A 15,347-nucleotide genomic window follows, 5' to 3' on the forward strand; every position below is an offset into this window, starting at 1 on the left:
AAAACTTCAAAAATTAAATCCGAGAGCAATTGACTCCGATTTCAGCGAGCTTACAGTCAAACTAAGCGTCTCAGAAATACGAACCCAACGACACCAAATTCAACTCAATTCGAGTCCAAATGAGTCTGAATCGAAGACTCGAAGTGCTGTTGGAAGGTTCGAATCACAATTTGAGTTACCAAACGGTCTCCGATTTTAATGAGCTTATACTCGAATCGAACGGCTCGACGAGACAAATCCAACGAGCCTAAGATCGCCGAATTTCGACATCACTAAGGTTTTCAAATGTCCAACGAACGGTGGATGATCGAAGGATTCAACATCAATCGTCCATTCGACCACTTCCTATTCGCCCATGATCTCACACCTATTTATAAGCCATGCCACTCCAGAAAAACTATAAATATAGCCCTCATTCTTCACAAGAGGACTCAAGTGAGAAGAGAGAGAAGCCAAAAAAAGAGAAGAAGAGGAGAATCAGCTCCTCCTCGACCACCGCCGAAGTTCTTCACGTCGTCTGAATACGTCGGAATTCTGCCGGATATTTGAGAAACGTCGGGATTTTGCATAACTTTGTTTTAATTCAGGAAAAACTTAGTGTAATCTGATTGTCCTAACTTGTGGGACGAATCAGCTTCTTGTAATTTACGCAACACTAGTGGAACTTTTCAACTGGACGTGGCCCCGTGGTTTTTCCCCTTTTCAAGATTTTTCACGTAAAAATCCTGATGTTCACTTTCGTTTCTGTTTGTATGCTGAATATTCGAACAACGCTCAGACGTAAATTTATAAACTCTACCGAATCGTATATTCTAGCCCGCAACAGTTCTTGATTTTCTTCACCTGATTCTATCGATGCCTCATGCACCTGAGCTCACCTTGGAGCGACCAATCTTCTAAAAAGCTAAGTGCAACACACTCTTCATCCAAAAAATTGTCATAAAACAACTAATCCAAATTTAAATATTTAACAACTTATTAAATGATATCATAAAAAAAAAAAAATTTATCACCGCATTTGATAGCGAGTTATGATGTAGTCATATGGATAATGAGGTCAACAATGCTTCTCTATCTCAATCCGAACTACTGAGAACGCGATCGAATCTGGGTCGCCTTCTTAGACCATATTGCCACGAGTTTAATGAGAAAAACAGAGGAACCCAACACCAGATTAGGGTTGCAGACTTGCAAGTGGCGCTTCAAGAGTGGACAAACAGTAGTTGACCGAACCAATTGAATCATCTCCCTCCCAAAAAATACTCTCTTTCGTTGATTGGGTTCACGAGTTTGGAGAGGAACGGACATCTGCCGTATGCGGACTCGCGATGGTTAATGCGATCAAATGATCAATACACGACACATTTCAGCTTCCCGACAATTCCAAAGCTTGAATCGCGGCAGAAGGTGTCCACTTCTACTGGTCCACATACTTCCTCTATTCGGAACTCATGGGTGTCTCTGATTGATGGAAAAGGCCTTAAAAATCTAATCTTGTTGAGGAAATATTGAGGGAGGAGGAAAGCAGGAGTAGAAGTGGTAATGGAAGAAGAAGGGATCGTAGAGGAAGCGGTGGCAGTGCGACTGCTGCGCTCGGATTCAAGATGGGTTGATGGAAGTGAGGTCGAAAGGGAGGAGAGAAGTACTGGTTTTGTAGGGTTCGAGGAGGAGGCGATTATGCGAAGGAGGTTGCGGAAGAAGACCAAGAGAGTCGACTCATTGAATGTCGAGGCCATGATTATCGCCGGCTCGCACGGGCATCGCAAGGAGGTAAATCTCTTTTAGGTGAAGAGTCCTTTCTTGCGTTCTGGTTGGGGAGTTTGTCCCCCATGGTTTTGTTTGTTTTTTTTCCTCCCACAGATTTTTGTACTCTTCATTGTTTCTTCTTCTTCTTATTGTCGTAATTAGTACTATTTTGGAAATGCGGGATCATCGCTTAATTTGCATTGTTGAGATTTTGCAAAATATTACTATGAGTTTTGCAGGGATGAAGCTGGTGCTGTACTGCTGTACCTAGGTGATATATTTCTGGAACTAAACCTTTGCGGAGTACGCACTAAGCGTTAGAAAGGTGGATTTCGTGGTATCTGCTTTAGTGAAGAACTTATTTTGTGGCTGTGAAAATGGTTTATTACAAGTTTGTCTGGTTGGAAATTCATTTTACTTAACAATTTGCGTCTGTGCTAAAGGAAAACAAAGGATTGGCCTCCTTCGGATGACGATTGATTTGTAATGAAATGACGGGCTAAAGATAATAACACATTTTTAGGTTTACCGGCGCTGAAAGAAAATAAACTTAAAGCAAAAAAGTTTTTGAGGATTCGAACATCAGTCATATTTGTAGGAGAAATTTTTCTGTGTGGAGACCGGACGGCAAGAACCGTCTGGATTTGTTGTTCTTTTATTGCTAATTTGTTATGCTTTTGGTAATTCTCAGTAAAATGACATCAAATATATAATTATGAATGCACTTTTGTTGAGTATTTGCTGCGCTTTTACAAAAATGTCAACAAAAGCACAGCAAATCCGGATGGTTCTCACCGTCTGGTCTCCGCACATAATAATTTCTCTCTTTGTAGCACTTAAAATTGTTTTTTTAATCCCTGCTAACGTGTTTGGGCTTCCAAATTAGACATTGAGGGTGAGGAGTTTTTACTGAAACAAAGAAACTCTAGCATTTTATCTTGAGGGTCCTCTATTCAAGGTTCGGGGTCCTGGCCAAATTCCATATTAGGTCTTTTAGGAAGTTTCTCTCATTCATGACAGAGAGAAGTTCCTAGAAATCAAGACCAGTTAGTAGAAAAGTACACTCATTTATGAAAAGGGAAGTTTCTAGGTGCTTCTTTGGTTGCTTTTATAAAGGAAACCAACTATTCGAAAATGAGGATTTTACTTTCACGGCTCATCTGGCTGTTTGTAAATTAGAAACATGTTTGAAAGAAATGATGATTTCATTTTTCACTCATTATGAGTGTGAAAATGAAAACACTGGTTTTAAGAGAGTTTTGTGAAGGTTTGGAGAGTTTGGAATTAATGCTGGTACTTGCTACATTCAATCAAATGATGGATTTGCAAAAATAATTTTTTTCCTTATATGATTGTGTGGTGTGCGGTCAGTTCATCCAACAACTTATTTTTTCTATGACAAGCCAAACTTTCTCTAGAGACATTCATCCTTTCACCCAACCGTTTATGTACATTATCAGTGGATTTTGCTGGTTTGAGGGAATGTAGGAACTTTCAGTAGGCATTAAGGCCCATATAATAGAATGGCTGCTTTCCTACATCTTTGTGACATTAGCTAGGGATTTTTGCCAAGTTATAAATTTATCGACATATTCATGCCATGCCCTAGTTTTCTTTTTGAGCAGCTTCGTGATTTTTACAGCATTTCTCTGTTTCCAACATAACATGCTATCTTTTGTCAGACAAATGTATGTGCGATTACTTTCTGCACTTGATTATCATATAGTGTAGTATAGGACTAAAGCCTTTACTTCTCTTTAATTTGGATCAGAATCTTTCAACATGGAGCACGATAGCTATGGCATTTCAAACTCTTGGTGTTGTATATGGTGACATGGGTACAAGTCCTTTATATGTTTTCAGTGATGTTTTCAGCAAGGTTTCCATAAAATCAGAAGTGGATGTGTTAGGAGCATTGTCTTTAGTTCTCTACACAATTGCGCTTATTCCTTTTGCAAAGTATGTGTTTGTAGTGCTGAAGGCTAATGATAATGGAGAAGGTATGAAGTAATGATTTATTGTTTATACTAGTTTTTGAAATAAATAAATTTAAGTCATTGTAATATGTGTATTAACTATGAAAATGTCTCCTTTTTTCATGAGAGCATTATATGACTCATCTTTATTAATCAACTTAAAAATTTTTCTCTGCTGGAACTCCGATTTTATTGGCAGGCGGCACATTTGCTTTGTATTCATTGATTTGTAGGTATGCAAAAGTTAGCCAACTTCCAAATCAGCAGCGCGCTGATGAAGATATTTCTAGTTTTCAGCTAAAACTGCCAACTATCGAGTTAGAAAGAGCTCTTAGAATAAAAGATTGTTTGGAAAGAAATTCTTCTTTCAAAATGCTTCTTTTACTTCTGGTTCTCATGGGTACTTCTATGATTATTGGTGATGGCATTCTTACTCCATCTATGTCAGGTAGCCTGCCCCTTCCAAAAGTACATTATTATCATTTTATATTCAAAATTTCTGTCGTGAGATTGTAAATTTATGTAATGTTCTTGGTGTTTTTCCCCTTCCAGTATTATCTGCAGTTAGTGGCCTACAGGGAGCTATTCCAGGGTTTAATACGGGTTTGTGGCTTTTTGAAGCATTATTTTATGCTGTTTTTTCTATTGTTTTGGAGGCATGGATGATAGTTTGATTTTTCAATTTTTGTAAATCAGCAATCACCGTCTTTTTTCTTTTCTTTTCTTTTTGGTAATTTTTTATGCTTTTCCTTTTGCAGATGCTGTTGTACTTCTTTCCATTGCGATCCTTGTGGTGTTGTTTAGTATACAAAGTTTTGGAACTGGCAAAGTGGGTTTCCTCTTCGCTCCTGCTCTTGCACTTTGGTTCTTTGGTATTGGCTCAATTGGGTTCTACAACATAATTAAGCATGATATTACTGTTCTTAGAGCTTTAAATCCAGTTTATATCTATTTGTTCTTCAAGAGAAATAACTTAGAGGCATGGTCAGCACTTGGGGGAGTTGTCTTGTGCATTACAGGTTCCTTAAATATCTAACTCTTCTGTTATTTTGGGATTATAGTGCTATTTTTACTCTGTTGCTTGTTATGAATAGATGGCTCATTTGTTTGGTTGAAGTTAGAAAATGTGCTTTAAAAAATGGAAAATTTATTAGATTCAGTCATTTGGTTGGATGTATGGGTTTAAACTCCACAAACACATCAAAATTCCACAAAAATGATGATTGCTTTTGCTATTCTCAAAATAAACGAAAATAAAATCATTATTTTTTAAAACATATTTTCTATATACACGCAACTAAATGAGCCTTTGGACCAAATTATTTTGGTTTCCTTTTGTTATTTTACCTTGATTTTTATAAATGATTAATTAACACTGCCGTTGCCAGGTCCCAAGTCCTGGATGAGAAAAGTGGAGGTACCTTGATTTTTATAAATGATTAATAGTTATCATAAAGAGCTTAGTCTATTTTTTAAATTTGTTTCTAAACATAAAATGTTGTTTCTTTGTGCACATGTCCTTTTTGTTCACATCTTTATTGATTGTTCACTTAATTGATTTTTGAAGTAATAGAAAAATCAAGAGAAGCGGAAGGATTACATAGGAAATCAACAAAGGGCTCACTTAGCTAGGAGCATCTTGACATCCAATCCTTGGCTAGGCATGACCACAAGCTGATCTAACGCCCAATGAAGTTCGCATAGTATTGGAAGTTCAAATTCGTAGTTCAATCAAACCCCTCGCTTATATCGATGGTAACTTAGTTAGGCTTGTAAGAAGAAGAAAGGAACATGAACACGAGAAAGGCAGAGAAGAAATAAGAGTATATTATTATGTTTTAGTCTGTGATACAGTAGTCCTTATATAGGCTAAAGAGAGGTAAAACAGTAAATACAATGTGGAGCATAATAAGATAACTTGTACATCCTAATATCCTCCCGCAAATTAATAATTCATGCTGTGAATTGTTAATTTGGAGCGAAGATCGTTGAACCGAGCCGGGGCGAAAGGTTTGGTCAAGATGTCCGCCACTTGATCTTTGGAGGAAATGTGATGAATTTGTATGTTGGCGTTGCTAAGATGTTCCCGGATGAAATGGTAGTCAATTTCGATATGCTTGGTTCGTGCGTGAAATACCGGATTCTTGGCAATGGCAATGACAGATTGATTATCGCAGTGAATTGGAGTTGGTTGAATCTGCGGGAGATGAAGTTCGGACGCTAGTCGGCGAAGCCAGATGACGTCCGAGGTGGCCGCTGAGAGGGAGCGATATTCAGCTTCGGTTGAGGACTTGGCGACGGTAATTTGTTTCTTGACAGACCAGGAGATGAGGTTAGGTCCGAGGAAAGTGCAGAATCCGGAAATGGACTTTCGGTCGGATTTGTCGGATGCCCAATCAGCGTCCGTGTAAGTGCGAAGTTGTAAGTCGCCGGGGATGATCGGAAGACCGTATGAGACGGTCCCTTTGATGTAGCGGAGAAGCCGGGTGAGAGTGAGGTAGTCGTGATCAGTGGGATCCTTCATGTGTTGGCATATTCGGTTAGTGGCAAATGCAATATTTGGGCGTGTAATGGAGAGATATTGAAGAGATCCTGCGATACGGCGATAGAGTGTGGGGTCATGGAAAGGATGGGTGTCAGCTGACGGTGGCGTTGAAGTGGGCGAGAGAGGCGTCGGTACTGCTTTGCAGTCAGCAAATCCGGCGTCATTCAGGATCTTCCGAGCGAAATGAGCTTGTGAGAGGAAGTATCCTGTTTGTGTGTGATGCACTTGAATGCCCAAGAAAAGTGAGATCGGACCCAGTTGCTTTAGAGCGAAGGTGCAGTTGAGATCGTTTAGTAGGGTCTGGACGGCTGTTTGATCATTTCCTGTGACGAGGATGTCATCGACATAGATTAAAAAATAGATATGAATATGCTTGTTAGTAAAAATGAGAAGGGAGGGGTCGGAGCGACTAAACCGGAATCCCTTCGTTTGCAAGAACGATGTGAGCTTTTGGAACCACTGACGAGGTGCTTGCTTGAGGCCGTATAGGGACTTGTGGAGTTTGCAAACAAGATCCGGAGACTTGAGATCGGCAAATCCAGGTGGTTGGCACATGTAGATGTCGTCGGGAAGGTCGCCATGAAGAAAGGCGTTGGAGACATCTAATTGTTGAACATGCCACTTACGGTTGATAGCTATGGCTAGAAGTAAGCGGATTGTAGGCATTTTTGCAACCGGGCTGAACGTTTCACTGTAATTTTCACCTTGCCGTTGGTCGTAGCCTAAAGCGACGAGTCTGGCTTTGTAACGTTCAATTTGACCGTTTGGAAGGGTTTTGGTTTTGAAGGTCCACTTACAGCCGAGTATATGTTTGTTCGGTGGTTTAGGGACAAGCGTCCATGTCCGCTGTTTCTGAAGAGCTGTAAGTTCTTCTTTCATAGCTGAATGCCAGTGAGGAATTTTTATAGCCTGTCTGTAGGAGGTAGGAGTCATGGTAGTTGCGGTGTTGCTGTGGAGCGAGTAGATGGGATTGGGTTTAGAGATGCCGGACTTAGATCTGGTTTGCATCGGGTGACTGGGACGTTCAGGTAGTGTGGGGGGTCTATTGGAGCTGAGAATGTTAGGGGAGTAAGTTGCTGGAGCAGGTTGGAGAATCGTGTGGCTGGTGTTTGAGTGAGTTTGCTGATTTTGAACAGAGGTTTGATTGGGAGTATGTGTTGAAGGGGTAATGGTTGATGTAGGAATAAGAAGAGAAGGTGGAGTTCGGTGGGAGTCGAGAGGTGTAGTCGAAGTGTGAGGTTGATAGGAGGAGTGAAACGGGAAGATGTGTTCGTGAAACATAACGTGCCTGGAGATGTGAATTTGATTTGTGGAGAGGTTGTAGCACCGGTAACCTTTGTGTTGGGTTGAGTAGCCAAGGAAGACACAGTTGGCGGATCGAGGATTAAGTTTGTTGTGATTGTAGGGCTGAAGCCAAGGGTAGCAAAGACTACCAAAGATTCGAAGGTGATCATAAGCCGGTGGTTTGTGGTAAAGGCATTGAAACGGAGAGATGGATCCGGTTGTTGTGGAGGGCAACCGGTTGATGAGGTAAGTTGCGGTGGCTACGGTTTCTGGCCAGAACTGTTGAGGAACCTGTGAGTCGTGTAGAAGAGCCCTGGTGACGTCGAGGATGTGGCGATGCTTCCTTTCGGCGAGGCCGTTTTGTTCTGGAGTGTGGGGGCAGCTGATACGATGTCGTATGCCATGGTTTTGAAGAAAGTTATGGAATTCGGTACCAGTATACTCACCTCCTCCGTCGGATTGCAAAGCTTTGATGTTAGTAGAAAATTGTGTTTGAATCATATTGCATAAAATTTGAAATTTAGAAAATGTTTCATTTTTAGTGCGCAAGAAATAGATCCAAGTAAATCTACTATAATCGTCAGTAAAGAGAACATAGTATCGAAAACCCATCGTAGAGGGTATCGGCGACGGACCCCACACGTCCGAATGTATAATTTCGAACGGTGAGGATGTGGCCGAAGTACGTGGGTTGAAAGATAGTTTGTGGCTCTTGGCCACGTTACAAGAAGTGCAAAGAAAATGAGAAGTAGTGGGCGTCGGTGTAGGCAGAGCTGGAGCCATGCGATTGAGAAGTTGCCGGTGTGGATGTCCAAGGCGTGCATGCCACAAGTAGGTGGGAGCCACGGTGGTATGCATAGCTTGTGGAGAAGCGTCGGCATCAGTATGGATGTAATAGAGACCGTTATGGAGTCGGCCACGTAGAAGCGGTCGACGATCCTGGGAATCCTTAATTTCAAAGCCGTTAGAGTCAAAAGTTATAGAGATAGAATTGTCACGAGTTAGCTTAGAAACCGAAATCAAATTGTGAGTTAGAGAGGGAACATGTAGGATGTTTCGTAAATGTAGCTTACGAGGAGTATCGGGAAGTGGAAGAAGACCCTGTCCGGTGTTCTGAATGGATGTAGAGGAACCATTTGCTACCGAAACAGCCGAAGAGCCATGGTAGACGGTTGATTGCTGAATGTTGTTGTTGTCGGGAGTGAGATGTTCCGAAGCACCGGTATCAAGAATCCAATCTTGATTTGGGTAGGACGCGGTGTTGGTGAGCATAGCACGAGGTGTGGTGGCTGTTGTAGGAGCGTATTTGAAGTTGCAACGGTGCCAGCAATTGAGTGCGATGTGACCGTTCTTACCGTAGATTTGGCAGTTGAGCCGTTGCGAGCTCGAGTTGTTGACGGAAGTCGGGGAGGGAATGGGTGCAGAAGGTGAGTATTGGTTGTTCTTGAAGTTCTTGGGCGGTCGACGGTTTGTCCGACCACGCTGTTGGTTGTGCGACATTGCGTAGAGAGCTGTTGGATCGGTGGAGTTGTTGTGGTGATGTTCTTGATTAATGTAGATTTCTTCGCTGCAGAGTAGCGAATATAGCGAATCGAGATCGGAAGGAGTTTGTGAATTCCGGATGAATGTTTTGAAGGGGTTATAAGTAGCAGGTAGACCGTTTAGAGTGTAAAGTATTATGTCTTCGGGATCAACTTTGGAGCCGGAGGCGGCAATGCTGTCGACAAGAGTCTTGACTTGCGTGAGATATTGTTGCATAGAGGAATTCTTCATTTGGAGATTGTGAAGTTCGTTCTTGAGTTGAAGAACTCGAGAGCGACAGGACGATTGAAGTCTTCGTTCAAGAATCGACCAGACTTCAAAGGCAGAGGTGGCGGTAATGACGTAAGGCAGGATGGAGGGGGAGATTGTAGAGAAAAGGGCCGAAATCAATGTGCTGTCGACTAGTTTCCAGCCAGCGTGCGCAGCGGGTTGATCAGCCGGAGGGGAAGGATTGTCGCCGGTGAGATGGCTTAGATAACCTGTAGCCGTGAACTGCTGGAGAATTTGGGTTCTCCATATGGGGTAGTTTTCGGTGGTAAGAGGATGAGGAAGCAGGTTCTTGATGTTGGTGACCAGGAATTTCAGGGATGCCGGAATAACGGGATCGTTGGAGCAGTTTCCGGCGAGAGCGGTGGAGGAGGGAGGGAGAGATGAAGCTGAATCTTGATCTCCCATCAAGTAGCTCTTGATACCATGTAAGAAGAAGAAAGGAACAGGAACACGAGAAAGGCAGAGAAGAAATAAGAGTATATATATATACATTTTTCTGTGTGAGATGGAAATTTGTGCAAAAAATTGTACTCTTTTTTGTCTATCAAAGGTGTAAAAGATAACTAATTTAAATTTCTATGTTTGATGAAAATTCATGCAAAAATTCTTAGAATCTTTTCTGTTCATCGAAATGTAAAAGATAACTGAATTAAATTTGTAGCTTCTAAGTGCTCATTTCAGACAATGTTTGAGTTGTTAGAAAAGACAATCAAGTATATCAATGTCGAGGTGTTGAGTAGGGGCTCCAAGTTTTTTGCTTCTATAGCAAACTCAGCTCCTATGGTAACTTTGTTGGCTTCTTGTGGATGCTTGGGTTCTTTATTTTGAAAGACTTCTCACTCTACTCCATAACCATACCTGTGATTATATATTATCTTGACTCATCAGAGTTATTGTCACATTTCAATTGCCTATTTGCAACTTCTATGATGGTCATTTAAGATTGTGAGTATGTCAGATAGCTTGGCAAATTTGAGTCCCGCCTTAATAGAGGAACTCTAGCAAATGTTGTTATAATTATGTCCAGGATACATTCGAGTATCTCCCACCATCATTTGATCGTACACCTGAGTAGTAAGCCTACCAAACAAAGAAAGTGGAGCTTTATGGACGAGATGAGTGTGTTCATCAAAGTGGAAATTAGTAAGCTTCCGAATGCAGATTTTATTTGAGATGTGTAGCACCCATAATTGAAGAATCTCATGATCCCGCATATGCCAAGAAGACGAGCTCAAGAACGGGAAAACAGAGACTAGTTTGGAAAGAAGGGTTATTCTTATTCACCGGAATAGTACAAGCTAATATATATAGAGTTTAGACATAGCAGTAACATATTTGGCTACATATAGAGATATACACTAGTCAGAATATATGTTGATTTATTGCTCTAATATGTAGCACCCATAAGGGTTCCCTATTGTCGTAGTGATTACTAAGCATAGCAAAAAATGAATGATGTGCATCAATTTCTTGAGATCTCCCACCATCATTTGATCGTACACCTGAGTAGTAAGCCTACCAAACAAAGAAAGTGGAGCTTTGTGGACGAGATGAGTGAGTTCATCAAAGTGGAAATTAGTAAGCTTCCGAATGCAGATTTTATTTGAGATGTGTAGCACCCATAAGGGTTCCCTATTGTCGTAGTGATTATTAAGCATAGCAAAAAACGAATGATGTGCATCAATTTCATGAATCTCAATCAATCATGCTGATAAGTTCCATGGTCCTTTTGGGGGCTTTTAGCTAGCAGGATTTGCAAGAACCGAAGGGGAGAGGGTCAAGGTGGAAGCAAAAACCGTGACCCGTTGCTTACGAAGAAACAAGAACCTTGTTGCTTACGAAGAAACAAGAACCTTGGTATGTGTTGATATCATAGCCAACTATGGAAGGTTGGTTGGCAAGTCAGGGAAGAATACCACAGAGAAATTTTGATGAGTTATTATTCTCTTAAAAAACTAAGAGAATTCATCAACAAAAAATTGACATCTTATTCCTTTTAAATGCCTTTTAATAGGTAGGTTTCTAATATATTACACGACATGCACACGAACACCTAAAATACCTTTGTAATAATTTCGGGTATTTAAAAGAAAAAGGACAAGGTTAAAGTACCCTTACTAGAAAACATATAATTATAAAACTGAAATTAAAAAAAAAAAAAAATCCAATTTTGCATACATAAACAAAAATCTGAATTATTCTAAGGCTTGAATGATGATTGTCTAGTCTTGATTAATGCTTTATATGGCACTCAAGCTTGCTTGGTCCCATGTAGGACGAATTAGCTTATAAAGTGTGTTTGAAATTCGTTGCATAAACTTGTGTCACTAGCCCAATGGGAAGTTGAATTAGATCCAAACATGACTCAGGCTACGTATTTGGCTTCGTACTATTCTTGACCCATCACATTCTCCAAAGATAATCACCCCATCTCTATCAACGACACTTTAGCTACAAAGAAATGAGCCTCCCCAGTCCCCCCTTAATTTGACAAAGCTTCTTCCAACTTAGAGCTTAGCTTGACAAAAGCTCATTCCAACTTGGAGAATATTGAGAACTAGAGTGCCAAAACGTTGAAAAAGATGAAGGAATGAGTGGCCATGTGGAATACCCTCATGTTGATTCAGGAACTTTTAAGACAGCCAACTCACATGCATAGGCGAATGTTGCCTAGAATGGTAGAGATATTCCCAATGGTAGGCCACACAAAGTACAAGATGCAACAAGAGATTAAATGATGTAATGATTCATTCGAAAATCTCAGAATCTGCTTTCTAAAATCTCTTCTGCAAAAAAATTTTTACCACTTAATTATCATGGCATGTGTAATGTTAAATGTGATGAGGATTTTCTATGAATTCCATTGGGGATTCTTCTAGTTTGTGATGGAGAAAATTATGAAGTATATCTCATAAATACCTTATATTCTAAGGCAGGAATATATTATTTGGATCTCTCACCGAGAAATAACAACACAAGGGATCTGTTATTCATTAGATTGTCTAGTTCTCTCTTCCCTTTCCCTCTCTCACATTGTGGCTCATCTCAACTTAAATCACTTGACCTGCCACTCGCACTCTCCTGACCTTATAACATCACAAATCTTGTGTTGACACAAGTGGGGTAGTGGGTAGGGAGCTCAGGCTCCGTTCGAGTGAAGGGAGTGTCACTTATGAATTGATGCTTTTTTTTTTGTCGGGACCTTTGTGCTAGCACTCCTTATATAAAGTTTTGAATATTCAGGGAATTGTTGTTGAAATTTTCTTTCCCATTTAAAATTATAGACTTGCTTTTATTATCGTTGTTCTTGTTGAAGCTTGAGGATCTTTCTATAAATATTGTCTAATTAATTTTCCACTCATAAATGTAGGAGCTGAAGCAATGTTTGCAGATCTTGGCCATTTCTCTTTAAAATCTATACAGGTCAACATCTTTTGTTTGATCCATTCCTGTTTCTCTTTCTTTTCCTTGGTTACCTGTACTTTATCTGGTAATCTTCATTAGTCCAACGCCAAGATATGTAGCTTCCAGTAACATCATAGATGGTTTATTTGCAGATTGCCTTCACATTTTTAGTGCTTCCCTGCCTTTTCTTAGCATATTTTGGCCAAGCTGCATATCTAATGAAACATCCAGATTCAGTTGAAAGAGTTTTCTATGATTCTGTTCCAGGTGAATCATCTGCTATAGCTGGTCATGCAAATTGTCAGAATCTTCTCTCTGAGATTTTTTTTTTCTCAAATAAATTCCAATAATCTCGTGTCAATTTTGACCATCTTGTAAATTTCGTAGGATCATTTTGCTAAGCTGTGCCTGAACTAACTCTTAATATGCTTGACTTGTGGAATTGGTGAGCAGAGGCCCTGTTTTGGCCAATATTTGTCATAGCTACTTTTGCTGCTATGATTGCAAGTCAAGCCATGATATCAGCGACATTTTCCTGCATTAAGCAATCCATGGCTCTTGGTTGCTTCCCTCGGATGAAGATTATACACACCTCTAAGAGATTTATAGGCCAGATATATATTCCCATTATCAACTGGTTCTTGATGGTCATGTGCATAATTATTGTTGCCATTTTCAGGAGCACAACCGACATTGCTAATGCGTATGGTAAGTACTTCTGAATCTTTTTACAGATATTTGAATGTACGTTTATCTCTTAAGCTGATTTCTTAGCCTTTTCTCATTCCAATATTTTCTGAATGGCTCTTTTCTGACGTTTTAATTTCCTTATCTGGGGTGGATAAAATTATTGAAATATTTGGTAGAAAAGGGTTAGATCAATGGTTTTATTTTAGGCTTTGTTTCGGACGGCTTTTCTATTGCTTCTTAAAGCAACTTTATAATACAAAAATTAAAAATATCAAACTAAATAATTATTTTAAGAAGCAGTAAGAAAGCCATCCCAAAGAAGCCTTAGTTTATTTATTTATTTATTCTTTATATCAATGCTAACTTGTTTAGCCTCCTTCTGCAGGTATTGCCGAGGTTTTGGTGATGTTGGTGAGCACTACATTGGTGACACTCGTAATGCTCCTCATATGGCAAACCAACCTATTTCTTGCCCTTAGTTTCCCTGCCATATTTGGGACAATAGAGCTGATTTACTTATCCGCAGTTCTTAGCAAGGTACTGGAAGGTGGGTGGCTTCCACTTGCATTTGCGTTAAGTTTCCTCTTTGTGATGTATGTCTGGAACTATGGAAGTGTGTTGAAGTACCGCAGTGAGGTGCGAGAGAAAATTTCCATGGATTTCATAACCGACCTTGGATCCTCACTTGGAACTGTTAGAGTTCCAGGAATTGGACTTGTCTATAATGAGTTGGTACAAGGTATCCCTTCAATATTTGGCCAGCTTCTTGTCACCCTCCCTGCTGTGCACTCAGTTATTGTGTTTGTCTGCATCAAGTATGTTCCAGTTCCCATTGTTCCTCTCGGCGAACGGTTCCTTTTTCGAAGGATTTGTGACAAGGATTTCCACATGTTCCGATGTGTTGCACGCTACGGATACAAAGATGCAACCAAGGAAGACCACCACACATTTGAGCAGCTGTTAGTGGGGAGTCTTGAGAAGTTTTTGAGAAAGGAAGCTCAAGAACTTGCAATAGAGAAGATCCCAGAAGAAACAGATCCTAACAATGAGTCAATGGTGTCAGGGAACACCGGCATTCGAAGCGATGTTCCCGAGCTCTGCATCCCATTACTGTCTGATAAGAATGTTGTTGACATCAAAGTTACCAGGGTGGAAGATGGTTCTTCGCTTCCATCTACTTCGTCGCCATCGACCGAGGATCCAAGTTTGGAATATGAACTTTCTGCACTGAGAGAAGGGATAGAATCAGGATTCACTTATCTGCTTGCTCAGGGTGATGTGAGAGCAAGAAAGGATTCTTGGTTCACAAAGAAGCTTGTGATCAACTACTTCTATTCATTCCTGAGAAGGAATTGCAGAGCAGGTGCTGCAAATATGAGTGTGCCTCATATGAATATTATTCGGGTTGGAATGACTTATATGGTTTGAGCTAAATTCAAATCTTTCTCACAGCAGATCACTGATCACTGTATTGAGATAATGAGATGCCTTGTTGTTTTCTTTTATTAATAGACAGTTGCTGGCACTAGAAATAGGCTTCAAAAATTTCAAGTTGTTCTGCTTTATATCTTGTATTATTCTGTCAATAATGTTAAGTCTTGTTTAGAATTCCAAATAAATGCAGGAATGTTTGCAATTGGATGTTCTTGTTCTTTGTTTGTCCAAAGGAGAAATTTTTAAAACATTTCATATAATTCTTAGTTATTTATTAAGGGATTTACAAATATATTTAACATTTAAACTTTTATATTTATTTATGTTGTCCTCGGATTTTTAATTTCATAAAAAATATTAATATTTTTTGAAGTGAAAAACATTATTTTTTTATGCATATATTTGATGTGATTAAGACATAAAAATGTTATATACGTTAATATCAAAATTTAGAT

General features: G+C 39.9%; 1 protein-coding gene across 1 annotated transcript; it reads left to right on the forward strand.

Moving 5' to 3' along the window:
• Nucleotides 1-1,092: 1,092 nt before the first annotated feature.
• Nucleotides 1,093-15,094, forward strand: LOC110114831 (potassium transporter 23). Its single transcript, XM_020847845.2, has 9 exons — nucleotides 1,093-1,770; nucleotides 3,518-3,746; nucleotides 3,922-4,170; nucleotides 4,275-4,325; nucleotides 4,481-4,741; nucleotides 12,734-12,786; nucleotides 12,921-13,035; nucleotides 13,222-13,476; nucleotides 13,844-15,094. Exons 1-9 carry the CDS (start codon nucleotides 1,543-1,545, stop codon nucleotides 14,884-14,886), a joined length of 2,484 nt encoding a protein of 827 aa, XP_020703504.1. The 5' UTR covers nucleotides 1,093-1,542; the 3' UTR covers nucleotides 14,887-15,094.
• Nucleotides 15,095-15,347: the final 253 nt, after the last annotated feature.

Source organism: Dendrobium catenatum, unplaced genomic scaffold, assembly GCF_001605985.2.
Source record: "Dendrobium catenatum unplaced genomic scaffold, ASM160598v2 fragScaff_scaffold_484, whole genome shotgun sequence".
NCBI classification, from domain to species: domain Eukaryota; kingdom Viridiplantae; phylum Streptophyta; class Magnoliopsida; order Asparagales; family Orchidaceae; genus Dendrobium; species Dendrobium catenatum.

Excerpts from the sequence above, each read along its gene's own strand:
- LOC110114831 (XM_020847845.2), top strand. The coding sequence starts at position 1,543 with ATGGAAGAAGAAGGGATCGTAGAGGAAGCGGTGGCAGTGCGACTGCTG. Across the intron at positions 3,747-3,921 it reads GGCTAATGATAATGGAGAAG|GCGGCACATTTGCTTTGTAT; the intron begins GTATGAAGTAAT and ends TTTTATTGGCAG. Across the intron at positions 13,036-13,221 it reads TTTCTATGATTCTGTTCCAG|AGGCCCTGTTTTGGCCAATA; the intron begins GTGAATCATCTG and ends ATTGGTGAGCAG.